Source organism: Dermacentor albipictus, chromosome 7 (genome assembly GCF_038994185.2).
Source record: "Dermacentor albipictus isolate Rhodes 1998 colony chromosome 7, USDA_Dalb.pri_finalv2, whole genome shotgun sequence".
NCBI classification, from domain to species: domain Eukaryota; kingdom Metazoa; phylum Arthropoda; class Arachnida; order Ixodida; family Ixodidae; genus Dermacentor; species Dermacentor albipictus.
In genome coordinates, this window is record NC_091827.1 from 60,212,397 (window position 1) to 60,235,626 (window position 23,230).

Below are 23,230 nucleotides of genomic sequence, written 5' to 3' on the forward strand. Positions count from 1 at the left end.
AGCCAATTCAGCGCGCACTGAAAGTGATCGTGCGAGAATGCGTACCATGCCGCGAACATGATGCGATTGCAATACATTTTTTTTTTTTGCAAAGGTAACGCTTTCAAAAGTGTTTAAAAAGCAGGTAAAATGAATATGCAGACCTTCGAACGGGGATGAACCGCGTCAATGCAACAGATTCGTTGCAACAAATTTCGGTTCACACTGGGCCCGCAGATGCAGCGTAAACCAAAATGTGCGCACCAGTGCGTGACGTGTGCAGTTTTTTGCGCACGGTGAAGAGGCGTGTGGCTCGAGCCCAAATGTGCCACGAGAACCGTGTTTTCACCGCGACGCGATTACTGGAACTCGAATCGAAAAAAAAAAATGCCCGTGTCGTTCGCTGTTGGCCATAGTTGCCAACCTCGAACACGTTTACTCCGCCGAACTATGCTCGGCTCTCAACAGATCGCGCCATCCTATTGGAGATTGCGCGCGATCCGCTCGTGCGGGGTCGGCGTGTACACCAAATTTTAAGGCACGACACCACCTTGAAGGCGTACGCAGCCATTTGCACCCATCCGCACGCAGGAACGCAGGGCGGATTCCCGAAGTTCAGGCCGTAATGGCATCGCGCAGTGGCTACTACGCTGCGCGCAAAGAACCGTGCCAGCAAAATCCCGTCATTGTTTTCGGGTTTCATCACTGATTATTGTTGTGCACGTTTAACATTCAGGCAGTCTAACAGTATTTAATATAAAAGGCTTACGCTGTGAATGTTATTTTTCGCAGCTTTTCTTGTGCGCAGCTGTTCTCGGAATCCTGAGGAATAATTTAGTCAATACCGTAAGACATGGTTTGAGCAACTTTGATGGCTGAATAGTTTAGCAACATAACCCGCAAGCACCTCGTGGTTAAACAAATATTCTTCTTGGTACGCAGCTTTGTCGACGGCAAAAATTTGCTTGGTGTTTGCATATAATTACTGTCGCAGTAAAAGTAATGGGTGCGAGATAACGATGAGCCTCGTTTGGTCCATTCTCCAATTGAGTAGTGGAGATTGTTTGAACATCGACTAGCACGTATTAACACTAAAGCGTTAAAGGACCTCCGTGATTCGGTGGATTAAAGTTGATGGGGTATGAGTGGTTCGAAATCCGAACCACGGATACTCAAACCACTTCTCTACCACCAAAGTTGCTCTCACTTTGTCTTTCATTCTTTCCAACGCTATTCCTCTGAATCTTCAGAACGGCAACGTGCAAACAAATGTGTTGAAAAATAAACACCGACAGCGCATGTCCTTTATGTTAGCTCTTCTCAGACTCAAATATTAAAAGTGCTAAACAATAGCAGGAGGTCGACCCACGCAAGAGGCCGCGTTTCTACCAGAAAGCTTGCCTTCGTGCACAGCGTTCGCAGGCAGCGTATCCCGGTAAACGTCACGGTTACGTACGCTGCAGTTGCCGGGTAGGGTCGTTGAATGCTATCGCGTTCCACTCTTAAAGGCGAAGCGTAAGCGTCCTCAAAATGGTTGGTTTCCCTATGTGATGAATAAGTTATAATTACTTACTCTGAACAACGCACAAAAAAAACAGAGGCATCCCCCTATACATATAATGGAGCAGGTGGAGCGACACATTGGTAATAATTTAACGGAGTATGCACCCCTCCTATCCCGGAGTTTGGTCTCGTTTCGCTCTCCGGTTCTCCTCCCTACAAGACGCGTCCTTTAGCTGCTTAGGACTGGAAGTGTTTCACTTGACGTCGGGCTGCCTAAGTTTCTAGCTAACTTGTGACTCACCTGGAAGCACGTCCTTCTCGGAGATGGCTTTCAGACCGCTTTGTCTGCAAACATTCTAAGCCTACATAATAGGTACGGTCCGAGTAAATGGTTGCCAACCCTATTTCTCAGCCCCCTCGTTCCTTACCTTCAATATTCTGGTTTCCATAGACAACATAGACAACATTCCTCTGCGGCAAAGTGACCTGACCGTAAATGCTATTTTCCGGTTATCTTAAGGGAGCATTCACTTTTGGGACACACACATCCACAAGCGTCTATACTATGCTGGTATACAAGTACATACAAGTAAAACATCTTTATAAATATAAGCTAACACTAGTCTTCCAACGCTAAGTACTTGAAAATAGAATGTTTCTACGCGACTTATCATCCCTAAAAGAGAATATTTCCGTACACATTACCCGTCACAAAGGAAAATGGAATGTTATAACTCCTCGGGCTAGCTACTTCAGAGAGAAACTGTCCTTCACCCTGCCACCTCTCCTGAATAATTATAACAGAAAGTACCACTCACATTTTAAGAATAACTAATGCTGAAATACGACAACACTATGTATAAGGTATCTAGTGTTTCTGATTGGATTATTTTTGTGTTCATTCCTTGTGTCGATTCGGTGCCTATGTATGTTTTCGGCGTTCCTTCCTGTAACCTTTTTCACTGCCACCTTGTAGAGTGGGCTGCGGGCCCATGTCAACTGCTGTTTGTTCGTGCAGCTTTTACCTGCAGCCTCCTCCATCTTTCTTGATTGGAAATCATTATTATTATTATTATTATTATTATTATTATTATTATTATCACGAATATTCTTTGTACCTTCCACTGGCTAATATCATCAAATTTATTGTTCACTAATACATTTATTTATTGTCTCACTTGGGTAGTTTTCTTAATTGCATTATTTTCAAAGGGAAAAGCTTGGCAAACTAGCTAACTAGCCCACTTGTAATATGTCGCTCTAGAATGCAAAAAAAAAAAACAGTGCTCTTTAACTTCATAGCCAATGCTGGGCTGAATCGATCCTACGTCACCCGGGTTCCTCAAGGACAGCAATTCGATGTTTTAGCAGACTGGATCAGAAATGGACTGGGTAAAGGCCGCTTTTCAATGAACGCCTGTCATGCCACCGCTTTAGCGGGCTACGCTACGAATGCGTTAGGTATGTGCTGCTCTTAAATGAACCTCTCGCCTAGTTGGTTTAGTGAGTATGTGCTACTGAGTGTACAGCAAGCCAGGGAGCAATTCTACGCTTTAGCACGCAACCGTGCACCAGGCTCCTCATCTAGGGGGCCATACGCAGACTCGTCCAGAAAGAAGCGCAATGGTTGCTACACCACGCGTTTCTCGGGGGCCATGTATTCCGGAGACCACGTGCAGGCTTCGAGAGGACGGCGGTAGATGGTGCCGTGGGTTCTTAGAGAAGTGTGCAAGAGGATCCCCGCTGTAGTACACACCGCATACATACCTCGTTTTTACTGTGGCAGTGCGTCGTGTCCCTGTATTCATTCTATGCTAACACATTACCGTCGGAAGTGATCGTAAAATGGGTCCTGTCACAAGTTTACTGTACTCATCTCGTCACCCCACTAAAGTCGGCTATTATTAATCTGCTGCACATTCGGCAAAAATTGTTTTTCAATATGCCCATCCTGAAGGATAATTCTGACCTCCGCACTTGCAATATGGTGTAAATATTTGATACAACGTGAACGGGTTCGGCTTACCACGTTGGTCGTAACCACGTGGAAAGGAAAGGGAACGTTGAGAACGTTATTTAGAACTACACAAATGAAGACGTCTCCAAGACCTATAGCACTAGGAGAAAGTTCAGGATTCTCTTTCTTCGCACAGACAACCTTCTCATCCCATAAGTCTCAGTGCATGCTGGGGACTTCTGAGAATGATGGATGCGTGTAGCCTGCATATTTTCTTGCGCTGGTGCTTGGTCAATCCTACGCCCTCTAACACCAGATGAAAGAAATATGCTCCCTTAAAATTTTCAGTCGTTCACTTCGAACAGCTTGGTGCAGGTGTCTCTTAATTATTCAGTAGAACCAGACATCTTCCGCCTTGGAAAGCAGTGCCAGCCTCGCAGATGTGAGAACCGTGCCCCTCCTTACCACCCACTCATTGACCGTCTTGGAAGTCGAGGCATACTCCATCTTTATCACTACATAGCAGGCCTCACACATTCGGTGAATGGCTGACAGACGACCTACGTGAGCACGAAAGCGGATCATGGATGGATGAATTAACGGATGGGTGGTTGTATGTAAGTATCTTTCCCAGTGAGCAGAAATTTTCCTGGCTGATGGGTGACTGCCCCAGGTGCTGGACCATGCCTGTAGCGCCGGTGGCTGTATAACGACACGGTCTTTGTGTTTTCGTGTAGTGACCTGTTCGTATGTTCTGTACTAGTTGATATATTTTGCTTGCTTTTTTAGAGCGCAGCTCTTTGGCGTCCGTTCCTGGGTTTCGCGTCGTCGTCGGCGTTGTCGTCGGCCTCGTAACCAGCTCCGCCCCCCTTTCATCCCCCCAGCGCTAGCAGCGACCGACTGATACCGCTGGATGCCGCTGAAGCCGCTAGAGAGTCAAGATAACGTGACTGCATAGAACACCGTCGCCGCCATGCAGAAAGAGGAGGAAAGGGTCCCCCCCCCCTGTTCTTGTGTGGCGGATAGGGTGCTCTTCAGTTGCCGACGCGCCGGTTATTTCACGTAGGCCCCGGCACGTCGACGAATACGTGACCACCTTCCCACGGCTAGACCTGGTTCTTAGCGCTGCGGAAGCGAGGGTATCATATTGTTTGTGTCGGCATCGGCGGCGTTGTCCCTGAAACCAACTCCGCAGCTGGGGTGGACTCACTATCGGCGTCAGCGGCATCAGTCAGTCGCTCCTATCTCTTCCCTCCTCCCTTTATCGTGTTGTCCGCTTGCTGCGCGCGCTTCTGCCCCCATCGTTTGCCGCTGGGGGTACACGTCGCCCCTCTCCCCCCTCTTCCTGCGAGTCTCCGGTTGTCAAAGCGCCGGCTCGAACTTAATTCCTTTCATCGCTCCTCCTCCAATGCAACCCCTGTGCGGTGGCAATCAGAGAGCCAGATCGGTGGTGGCGGATCTGTATATGTGCACCGCCCGAGCAGAAATTGCCGCTGCCATTCGCCACTGCGAAATTATCTGCCAGTTCTTTCTGAGCCATGAGCGGGACGACCGATGGAAGTCCTCCGTCTGCTGCTGCTGCTGCTGCTGCTGCTGCTAAACGAGCTGCCAGAGCAGAGGCCCAGCGCCGTCGCCGTCAGAATCCAGAGGTGCGTGCCGCCGAAGCAGAAGCTTACCGTCGCCGCCGTCGAGATGATCCAGGAGTACGCGTCGCCGAAGCAGAGGCTAAGCGCCGCCGCCGAGAAGACCCTGCCGTTCGCACCGCCGAAGCGGAGGCTCATCGCCGCCGTCGAGAGCAACCAGCAGTAAGCGAGGCTGAAGCAGAAGCTCATCGCCGCCGCCGAGAAGACCCTGCAGTTCGCGCCGCCGAAGCGGAGGCTTATCGCCGCCGTCGAGAGCAACCAGCAGTAAGCGAGGCTGAAGCAGAAGCTCATCGCCGCCGCCGAGAAGACCCTGCCGTTCGCACCGCCGAAGCGGAGGCTCATCGCCGCCGTCGAGAGCAACCAGCAGTAAGCGAGGCTGAAGCAGAAGCTCATCGCCGTCGCAGAGAAGACTCTACCGTTCGCGCGGCCGAGGCCGAGGCCAAACGCAAACAAAGGCTCGCAAACAGTCAGGGTGCAACAAATGCTTTCCGGCGACAGTTTACAGACAATCCGTTTGGAAGTTTGTGTTCAGTGTGTGATCGGCTCTGGTTCCAAAATGACGTGAAACCGCTTCCGAATACGTGCCGTGAGAATCTCCGGTGTGCGTTTCCCAACTCGGACTTGTGTCAATTCAGACTGTGTTCTTCATGCATGCATTATTTGCTGCGCTCAAATTTCGCATTAGGAAGTAACGTAATCGTCGGTAAATTTTTTAATGTATTGTGTATTCTTGTCTGAGCAATGAATTTTGGACATTGGAGTAACCTTCTCTAAAGAAGTCATACTTCCCATTGCTTGTTGTTATGGCTCATGCCATTAAGATCTGGCACATACTCAGGAGTGCGGTTCGGCCGAGGTTGACAAGGTCATCATAACGCAAGTGCTTGCGTCCTGTTACCTTCCTGGTCGATGCTACCAATATTTATCTAAGAATGGTTATAAACTCAAAACAAAATGTACTTGAAAATCATCATGATAATTTTTGACATTTCACTAAGTAGAAAAAATCACGTGTAGTCATCGTCGTCGTCACCGTCGTCGTTGTCATCATAGTGATCATCACCATCATTATCGTTTATACTGCTAGAAAACGACATCTCGCAGCAATCTGGAATTACCCTTGCCATGCACCAGCTGACAACATCTTCTGTCTGCGAATTTCCTCATTTCTTCACACCACCTAATCCTCTGATGCACTCGATTGCGCTTTCCTTCCATTGGAACCCATTCTGTAGCTGCAACAGACCACCGGTTATCTTCTCTACGCACTACTTGCTGCAACGGTGTACTCAATAACAAAGGAAGGAACCGAGCTCCATTTGCTCCTCAGTATAGTTCCAAATGTTTTGCAAAATTTTCAGCAGACCTTACATTCTTCGCTTTAATAATTTTATCTGCACTCTTCTATTTAACGGCCGCCTTCATTTTCGATACTCGGTAGTGGGTAAGCGCTATGGTTTGGGGCTCAAGCACCTCTCGTGCTTCACGAGACGCGTGCAAATTCCAAAATAAAAAGGCCACCACCGGATTCCTTTCAGTGTCCGCGACGGTTGACCCCCATCGAGTTCGACAGAGACCTTTGCCCGTCTGATTCATCAAGAAACCCGAGAACATGGGTAAGCATGCAAACGCGTTCACGCGTTCCTCGCTCTTGTGTAGCATTTTTTCCGTCCAATGTCGGGTAGAAATGCGTACACGATTCTAGGATGGACAATGGTTCGCCGTCTTGGACTACAGCGGCATCAATTGGTCTCGTGTCGTGCACTAACGACTTTAATTGGTGACTTAGGACTTTAAAAAAAAGAAACGAATTTTTCCCGATGTAACATCACCCAGCACATATATTAGAGGAGCTACACGATTCCCTCGCCTATTGTTTTCTATGCTTAACCAAATGAAGATCTTTACATAAGGAGCACAAATTGTTAGACACTGGCAATAAGGCTGATTGTGTATTTGCTCAAAATTAGTAAAATCTCCTCTTTTGACAACATAAAGGCTGGAAGAGGGGGTCCCGAAGTGCTCAATTGCATTGGCTATCTAAAAAGAAGTAAATTAGGAAAACTACGTTTATTACATTTTTAATCTCAAACCGCATTCAGAAGTTATCAGTCTGCTTGCACAATTAGCAATATTGAGCGCAGTCCGATGTATATTTCGCCATACTAAACAACAATGTGGGCCGATGAAGCGTAAAACTATTGCAATCTGCTTTTATCCCAAATCAGCCCTTAGACCTCCGTGATACGTCAGAATGATTCGAGTCGAGCCCATATGTGCGAGCGCCACTTCCATATGGGGAGAGCGCATAAAATTGTCGCCTATCACAGAGGGCTAATGGCCGGTTTGGGATAAAAACAGATTCGAATAGTTTTGCGTTAAAGAGGCTATGGTCAAGTCAAGGACGAACTCTGCAGAATGACATTGAATTGGGAGGCCCTGGCACGACGTTTTATTGTGTATGTGCTGGAAATATTTAAAATTTCAAAATTTTAAAAGTGTGGTAAAAGAACTTGGAAATGCTCAAATCGATTGACTATCTAGGAACAAGAAATTATTTTAGATAACTGCATTATTTACGTGCATTGTTACGAAACGTGCTCGTTACCTAGAGACTATGAATGTGCGTACTCAATTACCAAGCATAAGGTCAGCCCGATATAGGTGAAGATGTGTCGCTGTCTGTCAGACTCCTGTAGAAATACCATTCGGGTGGGCATTGCTCGTGGCCACGTCTGCCCGCTAGTAGTGTGTGGACGTGCGTGTATGACCTACGAGTCTTCACGTTGTCTGTTTATTCCTTCGTTCCAGTGCGCCCATACTTAGCTTGTCTGTCTTCTTCAGCATTGAGCAGAAGCAGCGAGTCTTTTAATAATTTCTCCGATTTTCTTCGCCGAGTGCAACTCGTGTTATATCTTGGCATCATCCGTTGGTCACAGACTATACAGATTTATTGCGATTAGCATCCTTTGGGAAATCCGCTCATTCTTCTACATACGTACGTACCTGACCGCTTTCATGCCAGGTTGGGTCACTGGGTCTGAATGGGTAGAGTGTCCAGCTGCTGTGCTGAGAAAAATTGAACTGGTCTGCAAACCAACCGGTCGACCAGCTTTGGTAACTGGGTATGCTCCGCTCTTCAACGACTCACAATGACGCCAACTTCGGTCACTGGATATGTGTCGCTGGGTAGTGTTACGAACTTCCAACCGGTGCCACCAGTGTTACGACATCCAACCGGTGCCGCCAGTGTTACGAACTTGTACCGCTGCACCACGATTACGGCTTTGTGGTCCCGTAGCGCTCGTCACCCGTTTCGTGACAGAGCGTTGGTAGCGAAGACTCCGAGCCTGGCGTCGATGAGAATAACAAAAGGGACTTTATGCATTATATACAGGTTATCATACAGGACATGAACGGGTCGGCACTGGGGCCGAGTGCTCACAACAAACGCGACTGTTCTCGCACGACGACGTCCGGCGAAAACGCGTGACACATCTCACCCCAGTCGGGAGCGACACTCTCTCCCGGTGGGTTGGCGGATCCTGTTTTCGAGCGGCGTGTTGCTGCTTTTATAATCCCCGAGGCCCATTGTCACTCAAACGGCCCAATACAAAGTCAGCACACGACGGTCGTCCGAGGGGTCCAACCAGCGACCGCGCTGGCCACCCGGTTCAAAGTTCGCGCGCGCGGTGACCTCCAGGCAAGGGAGGTGCGGCGCCGGGCTGTCGGGCACACGCGGGCACGTCTAAACACGCTGCTTCGCCGAGGCTTCTCCTGCACGAAGGCGCAGCCTCTTGACTTGTGAAGGGAGAATTGTGGCGCTCGCAGGATAGATTCTGCATCTTGCAGATTCGGGATCCGGGCTTGTGGTAATGGCACAACAGCATCCCCGCCCTCAGATAAGGCGCCGGGAAGACGAGCTGCCTCCACGTGGCTCGGATGCCAGGCGCGCACGTTCGTCAGGCTCGTCCAAGTTCACGTCCATTGTCGGGACGCCAGGTAACTTCACGTGCCCAGGTCCGACTCGTCAGGACAGGAGCTCTGCTCACCACGTCGTCGCCAAGGCACCTTGACCAGCTCCGCTCGGGTCGTTCCTAAGACCTTGCTTCTCGCCACTGGTCCCGCTTGGTCGTTCTGCAGCTTGCAAAACCGACCGGCAAAAGGCAACACCCAACACGAACAAGTGCCCTCTGTCTCCCGTCAAACACCAGACAAGGCCATAATTCAAATCAACCTAACTAAATTGTTTTCCCCTTTTTTTTTTCTCCCGCTGCAACAAGAGGCAGGTGTACGATCTAGCACACAAGGCTTAAACAATCAGTTTTCAAATCATCAACATAACAAAATAGAAACAATTAATAATCAGCAAAAATAATTACAAATAGAATGGTCCCCTTGAAATCGCTTTGGACCGAAAACATACTTCTGAGGAAGCAAATGAGGTCATTCATTTTTCCCGGCGATATTTTCGCGGAATCCGAAGCTGCTTATATTTGCGACCCTGCTTATCCGTGTAGCGGCGGTACAATAAGCCAGATTCCTTGCCAAATGAAACCCCCTTTTCTTTCACTCCCCGTTTGACGCTCTTCCTCAGATCGGCTAGTGAACAATCTTCCTGTTGTTCGCGAATCAGACTTTTTCTTTCAACTGCAGCCTGCTCCTGCCGGCTGGCGGAAACCGGAGCGAGTGTGGAGCCCGCGTCGCCTAATTGCGGCGTCGAGTCTATATCGCGGCTAGCACTGCACGCGTCACTCCCACTCACCTCCAGGACCCGCTCGTCTAGGCCAGCCTCCGAGCTCTGCCTCTCCCGTGACTGCTCGCCACTCAAGTTACCGTGATCGGTCCGTGTGCCGCACCGCCTTTCGCTCACCGACGCTAAGTCAAGTTCCCTCGACAGCGGGCGCGCTTTGGATCGCGTGGGGGCCATGTACGCCACGTCGGCAAAGAATGATTTGCCCTGATCCCTCAGCAGCTGCTCCGAGCTATTTGAGAAGAGGTAGGAAAATTGCTCCGGGAGGGCGGCTGACACAGCGGCTTCGGTGTTAAGTTTTCCAAACTCTCCTTCAATGCTAACCGTTGCGATCGGTAAACAGACACTCTCCTTCTCGGCCACTTGCCGTATCCTAACGCACTCTCCCGTAAAATCACTCGAGGAGACGAAAGACGGGTGAACAACGTCCATAGTTGCTGCAGAGTCCCGCAGTGCTCGGCACTTCTTGCCGTTTACCTTAATTTCCTGCACATAGGGCTCCAATAGACGTATGTTTTTGTGAGTTTCCTGTATCGTTGCAAAAGCAATTCTCTCTGGGCAGCTTGCAGCGATGTGCCCTTGCTTTTTGCAATTGTAGCAGGTTAACGGTCTCCGTTTTTCAAAAGAACGCGTCATTTCGTTTCGCTGTTTCGGACCATCGTCATCATTCTGAGATGCATTCTGTCCATCCCTTACAGTTTCTTTGGGAAGGGACTCGTCGTCCCGAAACTCGCGACGCGTGATTTCCTTCCGTTCGTCGGGCTTCCCGTAAAACCCATCTCTTCTATCTGCTTTTTCTATGCGCACTGCCTTGCTGTGCAAGCTGCGGCGTGTGTAATACTCTTCCGCTAACTCTGCTGCCTTGTTTAGCTTAACCTCCTTTAGCCTATCTTGCAGCCAGAGCCGGACATCCTCATCAATGCAACGGTAGAACTGCTCCAACGCGATGCATTCGACAATTTTGTCGCGGTCGTCGTAAACCTCTTCGCCCTTCAGCCATTCCACCAAGTCGGCTTTTAGACGAAACGCGAAGTCAACATTCGACTCCTTACCCTTTTTTGCATACCGGAACCTCTGCCGGAAAGCTTCGGGCGACAATTTGTACTTCCGCAGTAGCGCTTCCTTCACATCACTGTAGCTCTCAAACGCCTCTTTCGATAAGCAAGTTATTACGTCTGATGCCTCCCCAGGAAGCAAGGCTAACAGATTCTGTGCCCAAAGGGATCGCTCAATGCTATTCCGTTCGCAGACGTGCTCAAATTTCACGAGGTATTTGGCCATATCCTCTCCGACGACAAAGGGTGGAAGTTGATCGCGTATTCTTGGAACGTTAGAAGTGAGACTAGGCGCCGGCGAGTTATTTCGGATCTCCAACTCTTTCATTTTAAGCTCGTGCTCACGTCGCTCCCTCTCTCTCCTTTCCTCCTTTTCCTCCTCGCGAAGTTCCTTTTCTCTCCTTTCCTCACGACGTTCATTGATATCCGCCCAGGCCTCAGCGGCTTCCTCAGCCGTTACGTCCCCAGTCCTCATGACCTCAAGGATCGCATTCTTTCTTTTGGTCGAGCCCAACTCAATGCCCAACTCCTCACAAATTTCGAGAAGTTCCTTCACCTTGTACTTCTCCATCGTTCACACTGTCCTCCTGCTGTTTACCCTTTTTGAATATACCTGCCGTACGCTACTATAACACTACTAGTAAGACATATGCAAGTATTTCACACACTGCCCTGTCTACCCCCTCAACATCCCCTGGTTTTCAAAATACTCTTACTAGGCTTGAAACACACAAGGTTATTACAATGCAACACCAAGTCAATCCCTGAGCTACTATAACCTGTGTCAGAGAAAGTCTGGTGTTTGAGGTAAACTTCAGGCACTCACCGCGCCGAGGTAGCTGATGCCGGTCAATCCCGTAGCTGCCATCCAGTGTTACGAACTTCCAACCGGTGCCACCAGTGTTACGACATCCAACCGGTGCCGCCAGTGTTACGAACTTGTACCGCTGCACCACGATTACGGCTTTGTGGTCCCGTAGCGCTCGTCACCCGTTTCGTGACAGAGCGTTGGTAGCGAAGACTCCGAGCCTGGCGTCGATGAGAATAACAAAAGGGACTTTATGCATTATATACAGGTTATCATACAGGACATGAACGGGTCGGCACTGGGGCCGAGTGCTCACAACAAACGCGACTGTTCTCGCACGACGACGTCCGGCGAAAACGCGTGACACATCTCACCCCAGTCGGGAGCGACACTCTCTCCCGGTGGGTTGGCGGATCCTGTTTTCGAGCGGCGTGTTGCTGCTTTTATAATCCCCGAGGCCCATTGTCACTCAAACGGCCCAATACAAAGTCAGCACACGACGGTCGTCCGAGGGGTCCAACCAGCGACCGCGCTGGCCACCCGGTTCAAAGTTCGCGCGCGCGGTGACCTCCAGGCAAGGGAGGTGCGGCGCCGGGCTGTCGGGCACACGCGGGCACGTCTAAACACGCTGCTTCGCCGAGGCTTCTCCTGCACGAAGGCGCAGCCTCTTGACTTGTGAAGGGAGAATTGTGGCGCTCGCAGGATAGATTCTGCATCTTGCAGATTCGGGATCCGGGCTTGTGGTAATGGCACAACAGTAGGTAGTTGCTCTTCAATGAACACTTTGACGGCAGCCTGGGTTATGCGTAAGTGCCACCGGGTATGTGATACTCTTCAATGAACCTCTTCGAGGATGTACTTAAGCATTCTTATGCTTAGGCTTTTATAGTGCCGGGCCCTAAATCTTAGCTGCATATTGATCTCAAGATTATTGTTCATAATAGTTACGCGTCCAGCTTTAACTGTGTCTGACCCATTCTGTAGATGTGCCGGATGCAAGCTATAGAATTCGGTTGTGATGTCGCAGTAGATGATGTATTTTGTCTTGAGAAATTACTATAAGTGATTAGGCACGTTTGAAAAACTCACACAAGCCTGAAAAATGTGCATACGGAACATTCTTTCTTTTCCGCAGCATAATTTTCCTGTTTCCTAATAGTTCTTCAGAACATTATGCTTTCTTAATTGGAACATCTCACGATGGGGTGCACTATTTTACCATTTTACAACAGTCAGCCCGCTTCATTAGTGGAGTACCTGTCTAAATCACTAACAGCCAAACGTACGCCATCTTTAGATTGCCGCGCGTATACAGCGGTTCACCGTTGGAAATAATTTCAGCGATGGCGTTGCAGCATATTCTAGATCGCTCGAGGGCCTAACAGTGCCAACACACACACACACACACAAACACAAACACACACACACGCACACGCACACGCACACACACACACACGCAGAAACACACACACACAGTTGCGTTAAAGTCATTTTGGCAAGCGTCCCCACAGGTTATCGGGTATTGACCCAATTTGGTTGCGTCGTAAGTTTATCGGTAAGCTGGAGAAAGGCAGCTATGTATTTTAATGATCGCCGCATTGGTCCAAAGAACATGGACTAGCGGAAACCAGTTTCTGGTCGCTTCAGATCTATCAAATAGAAAAGATATGGTGCCATCGACTTTCTACCGTGCAGACCCCATATCCGTTTCCAGCGGCACTGAGCCTTCTCAAGAGTGAAGCCCGAGTGAGAGAGAGAGAGAGAGAGAGAGATTGCGCAAGCCGAGCGTTCAGCTGCTCCCAGATGAATCTGAGTACCCAAGTGGTCGAGATTCTATCGGACCTCGCTAGCGCTCCCAGATCGAGAGTGAGAGCGCCCACCGAGCGGCTTCCAGTTGGAGCACGGCGCTTTGGATGAACCGGACGAAATGTGTATATTCGAGTGCTCGATTTTGACCTGCCGAATGTAAGCAGCACAGCAAAAGTGCTCTGGAGCTCTGGAAACAGACCACTGCTCCATCTTTGCTTTGTACGCACTCGCGCTAACAACGTCTTTGCCTTCACTAAACTGTTTCTTTTTTGAGGAACCATGATGCTGTTCACTGAAGCAGCTGGTACCATTTGTAGTAACGCTATTCTTCGTACTCACAGCCTATTACCCAGAACAAGCGTACCCGGAAGCGTCGGCGTATCCGGAGTACTCTGCATTCCAGGAGTTTTCGGAGGTCGACGACCAGTACGGTAAGCGAGAAGTTAGGCGTTCGGAGGATCAGGCGCCGTATTAACAAAGCTCTTCATTGGGGAGCGCTTTCTGCCGCTGGCCTACTGCCTTTACCAGTAATATGTCTAGCCATCAGGATTCGGTGGAATTTTGTCTTACGAACATTATGAACGTAAGAACTTTTCCTGCGAGTACGGGCACGCAGCCTGTATTCACAGAATTCCGCGAGTCAACCAACCCCTTGGCGGCCCGTTGAGAGAACTTTCCTACACGCTTGATCTGTGCAACCAGCTAGCTTTTATATGAAACTGACTCGAACCAACTCTACTGGGTTCATCTAAACGTAACCAGGATGTTACAGACTTTTGTTCCGCTTCCATTTCGCCATCAGTGGTCCTTCAGCTGGCAAAGATTTTGTTTAGTGAACATTTCTTCGCGCAGTTCGATAATGTCGACAACTGACTTCAAAGTGCTCAATTGCATTACAGGCCTGAGTAGCTTCGTTATTTACGCGAATGTTCGTTATTTACGCATAATACTCCCTCTCTAAACGTTCACTATAATGATTGTCGATCGGTAAAAGTAACGTCACTATAATTTATTATCGTTGTGTCACTTTAATGGCTGTAATATTAGTATTTAGGTGCGGAAAGAAAAAAAAAGGGCCTCCTCTATTAGGCGCAAAGATGTATCTTTCCGCAGTGCGTTTTTTACTCATCCTCTTCTTCTCCTTTTCTTTTTACATCAGGTGCTCCACAACTTTCGGAGTATCCCACATGTAAGGAATTAGTCTATAAATGATTGTGCAACACATTTCCGAATATTCGCTCTACATTGGGGGAAAGATACACTCACTCGATCACACGAAGAAATAAAGAAGGGCAAGGAGAAAAAAGAAAAAAAAGAGAAAACAGCCAAATTCAACAATTCCTTCGGCTCTGCACTCATTTCTGTGATAGCAGCATTGTCCCATGAAAAAAAAAGCAACACCTTATTCGTTTGTTAGTTTTTAATTGTCTGCTTCTTTGTCATAAAATAACGTCCACCGAATGTGCAACTAGAACAGATCCCAGTGGTTAGTGTGGTTTCTTAGTGCATACTATGTAAACCTATAGTTTAGGGCAACAATAAAAACCTAATATTTATTATAATATTTGAAAGGTAATCAAAATTTCTGACAATACAGAAAGGGTAGTGTGGAATAGATAATTTCTGACCTGTTCTTCTTTGTGACGCACGCATTAAGCTTCCTTTATAACACAGTAATCCGGGTCGTTAAAAAATAGTACGTACTAGACGGACTTCGACATTCCGAGATCCCCTCGTCTACGGAGGCTATATTTATTTCAGTACAATACAAAGCCTCGTAAGAACGTTTTCTTGCACTTGTTTGGACAAATGCTTAAACCAACCTCGTTTATTTCTTTTTTTTTTCTTTTTTTTGCCAAGGATGATTGGAGATTTGACAATTGAAACATTAATATCTGCTGAATGTGAGCTGCCGTACTCAATGAGATCACCTACACAGAGTGCCCCTGCCAACATTAGCCAAGCGGTTGAAAAAAAAGCAAAGGTTTAGAAAGGATGATGCAAAATAAGGTTATCACTTTTATATAAGTATTTTGGGACCTCCCTCTGTACTACCTTTCCTTTGTAATTATAGTAACGTCTAAGACTAATACGTTTAATTGACTGATTGATTGAAAACCTAGTGTGTTTGGTTTCCAGACGTTTGATGACAGAACCACCAGTCTTAAGACGTACCTTGCACCATGTTACCTCAATATTTTTTTTTGTTTTGCATAGCTTGGATAACAGTAGCTTAGACTACGTATATATTTGGTCGGAATATTATTAACACTGTTTCTTTATTTCTGTTCCTTTTATGCAAAACAGCCAAAATTTTTTGTTTGCGTTGTGGAGTACATGCCACATGCTTGCCGTTACTGTGACATGATACTTCAGTTGACCTCCAAATTTGCAGTATAGCATTTTTTTCCATTCGTTTTTTTTTGTGCATGACTGTGAAGGCCGCAAGCGAGAAGGCAGTTAATTTCTTAAAGGCTTCGTGCTTCTTAGGCACAATGAGTCATTTTGAATGTCCGGACTGAAACATTGAGATATAATCCGAGGCCGGGACTTCTACAGCGGACGTCAGGAGCGGAGTGAGGCAGCGCCACTTGCAAGATTTAAGTGAATTCATTTTCTCTGCACATTTGCAGTGCTATCACATAGGCACTTGGCACCTCAGAACACTGTGGGCTGTTGTGTAAATTAGGCGGGATTACCGTTGTGACGTCTTGGTTAGCATTAACGTTGCCCATGCTTTCTACGATGTTTTTCAAACAGCTCTTCTCGGCGCATTATTTATTGTGCGAATGTGCCAAGTTCGAGACTTCTCATCGTCATTGTCACGTAGACCTTATTGTGCCGCAGAAAGCTGGTTTCACGAATATCGCAAGGAATAAGTGCTCGCGAACATGCCAACATCTCGTTAAGAAGAATCGATGAGTGAGGCGATGGGCAGTGTAGCAAAAGCTACACTGGCCATGATCGTCGCAAGTGTAGTGCGACAGTGTAGACCCTAGCTAAACCGGCACTAGTAACTAGCAAAACACAACTAGGTCGTAACAGTGACCACCTCGGACACTTGCCGCACACCCAGGGAAAAGAAAAACTACACAAAGCAGGCCAAAGGCAAAAAAAGACAGAAAGAAAATAAATTAAACATTTAGCATTCAAGTGAGCCAGGAATCTTTCAAGTTTCATTTCAAAGGTCTTTCAGATGGAATATTTTTATAGCAACAATGACAACCAGCAAGAGACCTCTGGGTATAATATAAGGACGATCTTGAAGAAGTAAGCTCCATTATGCCTCGGCGATTATCGATAAGCCAGCAAAGACATGTTCAAAATATTTATATCCTGACTCTTCCTGTGCTCCGAAGGTTCTTTTTGTGCCAATAAGGCGTTCTCGCGGTCGCAAACGCAATAACAATGTGAGATAACCTGACACAGGTAAACTTAAACAAGTTAATGTTCATATTTACCGAATGGCGTTTGTTCATTTAGTGCTCTTTGGAGGCGTCATGCAGCAGCTTTATCCTCATAGATTATTCATGTAAGCCCTGAAATTATTTCGTAAACCCTCCTGAATCCAAAGATCAGGGAAGTAAGCATCATAGCAATTGTTTTCATTCTGTGTGTGAACTCTCGTAAAGGCACTAATCAATTTTACCTTTTTTCTTTCTTTCAAGCCAAACCTGAGTAAGTTCACTGCCACAATCGTATACGCAATAATATTGTTAGGCTCGTTATAGCAAAAAGATTGCGAGTGGGAATCCGTGTTTATGACTGCTTGAGAGAATTTGTAAAAGCAGCTTAAGAAAAACAGAAGCCACTCTATTTTTCCGCAACATGCTTTTAGAGGGTAGATGAATAGTAGAAAAATTTCCAAATATCGCGATTTTAACTGAAATTGGCCAAAGTACACTTATTCTTTAATTAAAAAACAGTCGTTTCTCTTTAGTTTCACCTTTTTTTCCTTTCTATGATCACCCGCACACTCCGCGGGGTTTCGTGAGATGATCAGCCACAAGAACAATCTGACAACATCTCTGATGACGTCACCATCAAATCGCTCTCGGCTTCTGAACACCGCGTTTCGAGCACCTAATATAGAAGCAAAACAAAAATAAATGTGGCATATATTGATTCATAGATTTCACCTCCTCGTCTTCAAAAAGGTAACTGAACGTTATGGCCTTTCCTCAAATTTTTGAATAATCTGCCTTCAGCTCATTGTAAATGGGAGCGCAGGACTTTGACGCGGAATACGCAAGAAATAAAATGCAAATTCATTTTCAGTTACAGTAATTGAAGAAGCAGCTACTAAATGCTTCTACATTTTGTAGCTGGAAGCAATTGCTGGCTCCCCCCCCCCCTAGTGACGTGTGTATATGCGCGCTTCATTTTCACTCTATTTCGTTATAGCTTCCAGGACATGACGTGTAATGAGAAAGTGGTTACCGGTAGACAAGTGTGACACTAAGTGCCCGTGACACTTATCTCACTCTCTTGGTCGGTGTTCACTCGGTGCTACATGAATCAACGGGCCCGGTATTGAAGAAAAAAATCTCCAAAACTGGCGGTCACCAGTAACAGTCGGACTCATACTTGAAAAAAAAAAAGAAAAGAATTTATTTGTCTCATATTTCGTTAGACCTTGAGCAAGGTGGTAATAAATTTGTAGATTGCTGAGCACTTCAGTTATTTCAGTGAGGTTCCGTAGCGCGGAACTAAAGCGCACCAACACAAGCCGACTCACGCACTTCCTTTTCCGCATTCGTGAGGGCAGTTGACATTGAACAGCGAAAGCAACAACAGCAAAAACAGAGTGAAGAAAAATACAGAAACACAGCGGGCTTGTGGGACCTTGCAGAATGGCAGCTCAACTTTGAGCGATGCACCTTCTTTCGAGCAGCTGCATTTAAAACTAGAGTTGCCTCAAATAAAACCGCATACGTTCCGACGTCGCCCGCCTATGGCTCACCCACTTGAATCCTCGGGCGCATATATAACACACTTTCGAGCGATTTCTCAAGGAACTTGTTTGATGAGGCGATATCTTATCCACACTTATTTGCCATCGTAAACATGTTTCCCATTGCGTTCCCACTTTGATGGTTAAATTTGACTTCGATGACATTTATGTTTGTCTCATGATAGCGAATAAAATTGTGTGCTGCTTGTAAGGTACACCTATAACGCGCGCCAGATAGCTTGCATTCGTAGTTGATTTTGAAAGGCTGTGATAATCGAAAACTCTGCCTATGCAACACCCATCACCTGTCCCATATGTTTACACCAAAAGTAAACACGGTGCTTCGTTTATATATATATATATATATATATATATATATATATATATATATATATATATATATATATATATATATATATATATATATATATATAGTGTTTAGTTTAGTTTTAGTATTATTTAGTTTCAGGTTTATATTTGAGATGCTGAGTGCCAATCCCCTCTACCACGTGGCAAAAGGAAAGCAAATAAACAAAACCAAAGCACGATTCAGCAATTATTTACCGCGCTTCAATTTAAGCCCTATAAACGTTACTTTGCGAACACATTACACAACAGGTGCTCCTCATTTGCATCAAATGCAAACTCGGTGGACGTGACGCACAGGTATCTCGGGACATAGGGAAACTTATCTGATAACGCCAGTCTGGTGGTTTCAAACACTCGCTTAAGTAATAATTTGCAAAAACTGTGAATGACTGACACTCTCGACACTGGACACGTCTCCCGCATAAGATTCTCCCCATTTAAAAAAAAGTTAAAAATTGTGGCACGATAAATTCTTTGAGAACACTGGGCAAACTTCATGCGGGGTTCCTAATAAGTGCTCCTGCATAAGTAATATTGTGCAAATAGTGTTGTTACCATTTACAATCCAAACCCCCAATACATGTAACCCTGATATCCTCACCCCCTGACCCCGTTCTACGCAAATATGCAATTGCTACTTCCTTTGGTCCTCTAAGAACAGCGGGGAAACTCTCCAAACGTTTCATATAACACACCCAAAGAGGCAGAAATCCAAGGTTTATAAGTTTTTTCTCCCCTAATTATTGACCCCAATTCCTTGAAATTTGCCTTGCCATTGCCTTTATCATATTGCTATTATTGATGTTACGTATTGCTTATGTTGCGCTTTGTTATTGGTTCGTGTATGGGAAACGGAAAGCGTGTGGTTGATGTGCGGCCTTGGCTCCTTTGGTAAAAAATTATTTCAAAAAGTGCTCGAAAGCGTTATACGCTACTCAAGTGGCAAGCGAGTAAGTCGTATGCGGCAAAGTTTAAAAGTGTTATTTTTAAACAAAGACAACTAAACTTTCTCAAGCAGTAGCTCCGAAGAAACTGCTCCGATGGAAAGTGCGCTGCCTTAGGTCTAATAACTTTGCTGTCTTTCTCTTTTTTTTTGCATTTGAAGTTTCACAACCGCGCGTACCTTGAAATTCTTACATTGAAAGGTGCGAATTATCATCCTCCAGACTTTAGCGTAAAGTTGCAATCGCTCCACGAAACTCTCTGGTTCACAACCCACCTTACGGTTTTCCGCAGAACACATTCGCCAGTCGATACTTTGTTTCGCATACCTCAGTGTGCAGCGACATCTCCCTTTCCACTCCTAGGGAAGAAGGCACGGGCATGAGGTACGTGCTCGGCGTGTGCGGCGTGATCATATTATTCGCACTCGCCACGGTTGCCGTGGTGTTCCTGTTGGCCTACCAGGGTGAGAGTAAGTATCCATGGTTCTAACTGATTTTGTGACAGCGCCAATAAAAACAGACTGTTGGAAATACATCATTCTAATGTACACACGCGTACAGAGCATTACGCCGTATAGGCAGTGCTAGAAACGTACACCTTTACTGAGAAGCTCCATTAGCCTATTAGCCTTCCATGATGTTTATTTCATTTCCTCACCCTCGATCGCTCACTACCTCTCAAAATTCACGGATCTTTGAAAACACAATGAAGTGAATATCTCTCGATAGCCCTTTATTATGTAATTTCTTGAGCCCAACTGCCACAAACCTGTGAACTGTTTGCAAAGGCCAGTTTCCGTGCCTAATTGTACGTTTGAAATTCGAGTGAATGGGTCTTGTAACGCTCGCAAAACAGACGCATTTTCTATACCAAAGCAAGAGAGAAATTGCAACGCCGCTCGCTGTTATCACTCGCCGGAAGTGACGCAATGGCCCGGAATGCGTGGCTACTCTGCATTTAGTTGGTCGCCGCCCATGGATGCCAGTGGCAACATACTGGATGCCGCGCAATAATAATAGAAAGAAAAACGGAGGTGATGTGCCGGGATGTGCGTCATATTAAGTGCATCATATTCAGTACTACAGTGAGATGGGCATATTAGGAAAAATAGACATAGGCGGTCTCTGTGGCTTTACCAAAATTGATTCAGTAGTATACACTACTCGCTTATAACCAATTTATGTAAACTACAAATTTATTGCATTTGTTCTTTAAGTGCGCCGTGACGCCATATTTTTACCAAAGAAACTCTCCATCGTGCCGCGTTCATCGTACAGAAAATGAAAACACTAGGCAAGATGAGTGAAATTCGGCGATATGCGGTCCCGAAATTTGAGACAAAATAATTTTGGCATTTTTGCTTCAATTCATGAAGGAAAAGCGTTTTCGTAAAAAAGAAAGCAAACGAGACAGCGCATTTTTACGGAAGTATGAGCGCACGGTTATCTGAAAACTAGTTTTACAACTTCTAAATCCTTTCCGAATGTATGTGTGCCGAGAACTAGTTGACTTGCAGTATACACTTGTGCCTATGGCAATCTTGTGCCTTAGAATAATTAGTGAAATCAGTGATTAGTGATGTTTTGTTAATATGTCTAACAAATTGTTTTATTTTTCGTGCTAGCGATGCTTGCCTCACTGAGTAATTTAGGTTAATGAGTAGATCTGTGCTATATTTATAAGCTGATTTCTTTCGAAAATTCCGCAACCACTATAATGAAACACCAGGCATATGTGCATTTCGATTCCTAAAATTAGTCGTAAACAGACCAGGCGTTATGCGCCCATGTGTGTTTTGTGGCCGCCGTTTCGTGCTAGCAAGTTTGCTCTTAAAACGCCAAGTTGAACGGCAACGTGTCTTGAACATTGCTCAGTGAGACAAAAAACATGCTATAGTTGAGAAATATACGATAACACTCGCCGAACATGGGGTTTGCACTCAATCGAGCAGAGAGAGAGAAACAGAAAAGAAACTTTCCGGCACGTAATTAGTTCTTGGCGCGCAACCGTCATTGTTCACCTACGCCACGAACGTAAACAACGCCCAACAGTCAATACTTAACCAAGCACCTCGCAAAGATGCGGATAAGGTAACACATCGTCACGGCTGTTTTCTTTTTTTTGTTTTTTTTTTTCGCTAGGCTCCGAGGTGGATGACGCAGGCGGCAGCAACCGATCTGGCGGTGGTGACGCCCCGCCTCCCATGGAAGTCCCCGCCGTCGAACAGATAACTACCACTGTGAGTCATGGTGTCTACCACGAATCATACGGGACAGAACCCCGTGCTGCTGCAAGACAGCTCGCTTTAATTGTGACGCTTTCTCTGCTAACCTTAGCGGACTTTGTCGATCTCGATGGTTGCCGCTGCTACCGCTCACTGGCCGAATGTCTCGCACGTGGGACAGCGTTCATATAACAAATTCACTTAGCGTCAAGCGTGGTCGCGTGGGTCACGTGAGTGGCGTAATCCGGTTACCCGTGACATGCGACGCAGTCACATGTCATCACTGTGCTGCAAGACGCGATGCTGAAGGTGGAACAGTATTATGCATTGTATTTAGGCGTATTTAAACGCCATAATTTAGATTTAGATATTTGAATTCAGAGCTTTGAAAACTATTACGTACTGCTCTTCACTCATTTTGTCTGGAAAAGCTTTCAGCTTCCCTTTAGAGTTATCGCTCAACGCAAGACGCGCCTGCATGCACCAGAACATCGGAACATTCACGAATGTTACTGCCGTATCTACCTGCTACCCAGGTTGTCACCGACCCTTGTGTATTCTTGAGCAACGTCAGGGGTCTTGTACATTCCAGAACACACGCCTGCACCAGGAAGTATGCTGAAAGCCTCGCCGGGTCACATTATAAATAGACGACGCGCCTGACCCGAAAATCAGAGTTCGATGATCGATGCACGGGCCCGACTGTAACTAGGAAATTTGTGCGCACAAGTTCGCCCAATGAAGAGTCGCCACTGTGCCAGGGTCTGATTCTTCACCATCACGCCAACGAGAGAATATGTTGAAAAATAAAATTCAAATGAAAAAAAAAATCATTTATCCACACACACGCGCCCTCGCGACGTCACAAGTGTTTAAAGCACTTTTTGGAGTAACTTATTCGTTTTTTTGTTCACTTTACATTCGTTTGAACTCAGAGTTCCGATTTTGCAATCGCGTACATAAGTTGTTCATTTTTACTGTTCGAGAGGGATACACGAGAGGGGTATACTGCAGGGAACTTTTCTTTTAAGAAGAATAATTACCATGTTTCCAAGGAGAAACTTGGAACTGCGACGCAGGTTGTGCTGCTGGCTGTTCTTGTGCAGTTGCAGTTCTTGTGCCAACTGCAACTGGTTGGAGCGCGTCCGTACGGGCCACATTTTCGTAGAACCAAATGCAAAAACGCTCGTTCACTTGTAGGTGCACGTTAAGGAACCTCAGGAGGTAAAAC

The 23,230-nt window shown here is 46.4% G+C and overlaps 1 protein-coding gene across 2 annotated transcripts in view; it reads left to right on the forward strand.

Moving 5' to 3' along the window:
• Nucleotides 1-6,558: 6,558 nt before the first annotated feature.
• Nucleotides 6,559-23,230, forward strand: part of LOC135912691 (uncharacterized) — a 42,229-nt gene continuing 25,557 nt past the window's right edge. The window contains exons 1-6 of one of the 2 annotated variants that reach the window (XM_070522280.1): nucleotides 6,559-6,698; nucleotides 13,849-13,938; nucleotides 14,667-14,696; nucleotides 17,176-17,185; nucleotides 20,138-20,244; nucleotides 21,917-22,014. In XM_070522280.1, coding sequence (XP_070378381.1) covers nucleotides 6,695-6,698; nucleotides 13,849-13,938; nucleotides 14,667-14,696; nucleotides 17,176-17,185; nucleotides 20,138-20,244; nucleotides 21,917-22,014 — 339 coding nt within the window. In that variant the 5' untranslated portion in view covers nucleotides 6,559-6,694. The remainder of the gene's footprint in view (nucleotides 6,699-13,848; nucleotides 13,939-14,666; nucleotides 14,697-17,175; nucleotides 17,186-20,137; nucleotides 20,245-21,916; nucleotides 22,015-23,230) is intronic. The other variant, XM_070522281.1, reaches the window with a different exon arrangement.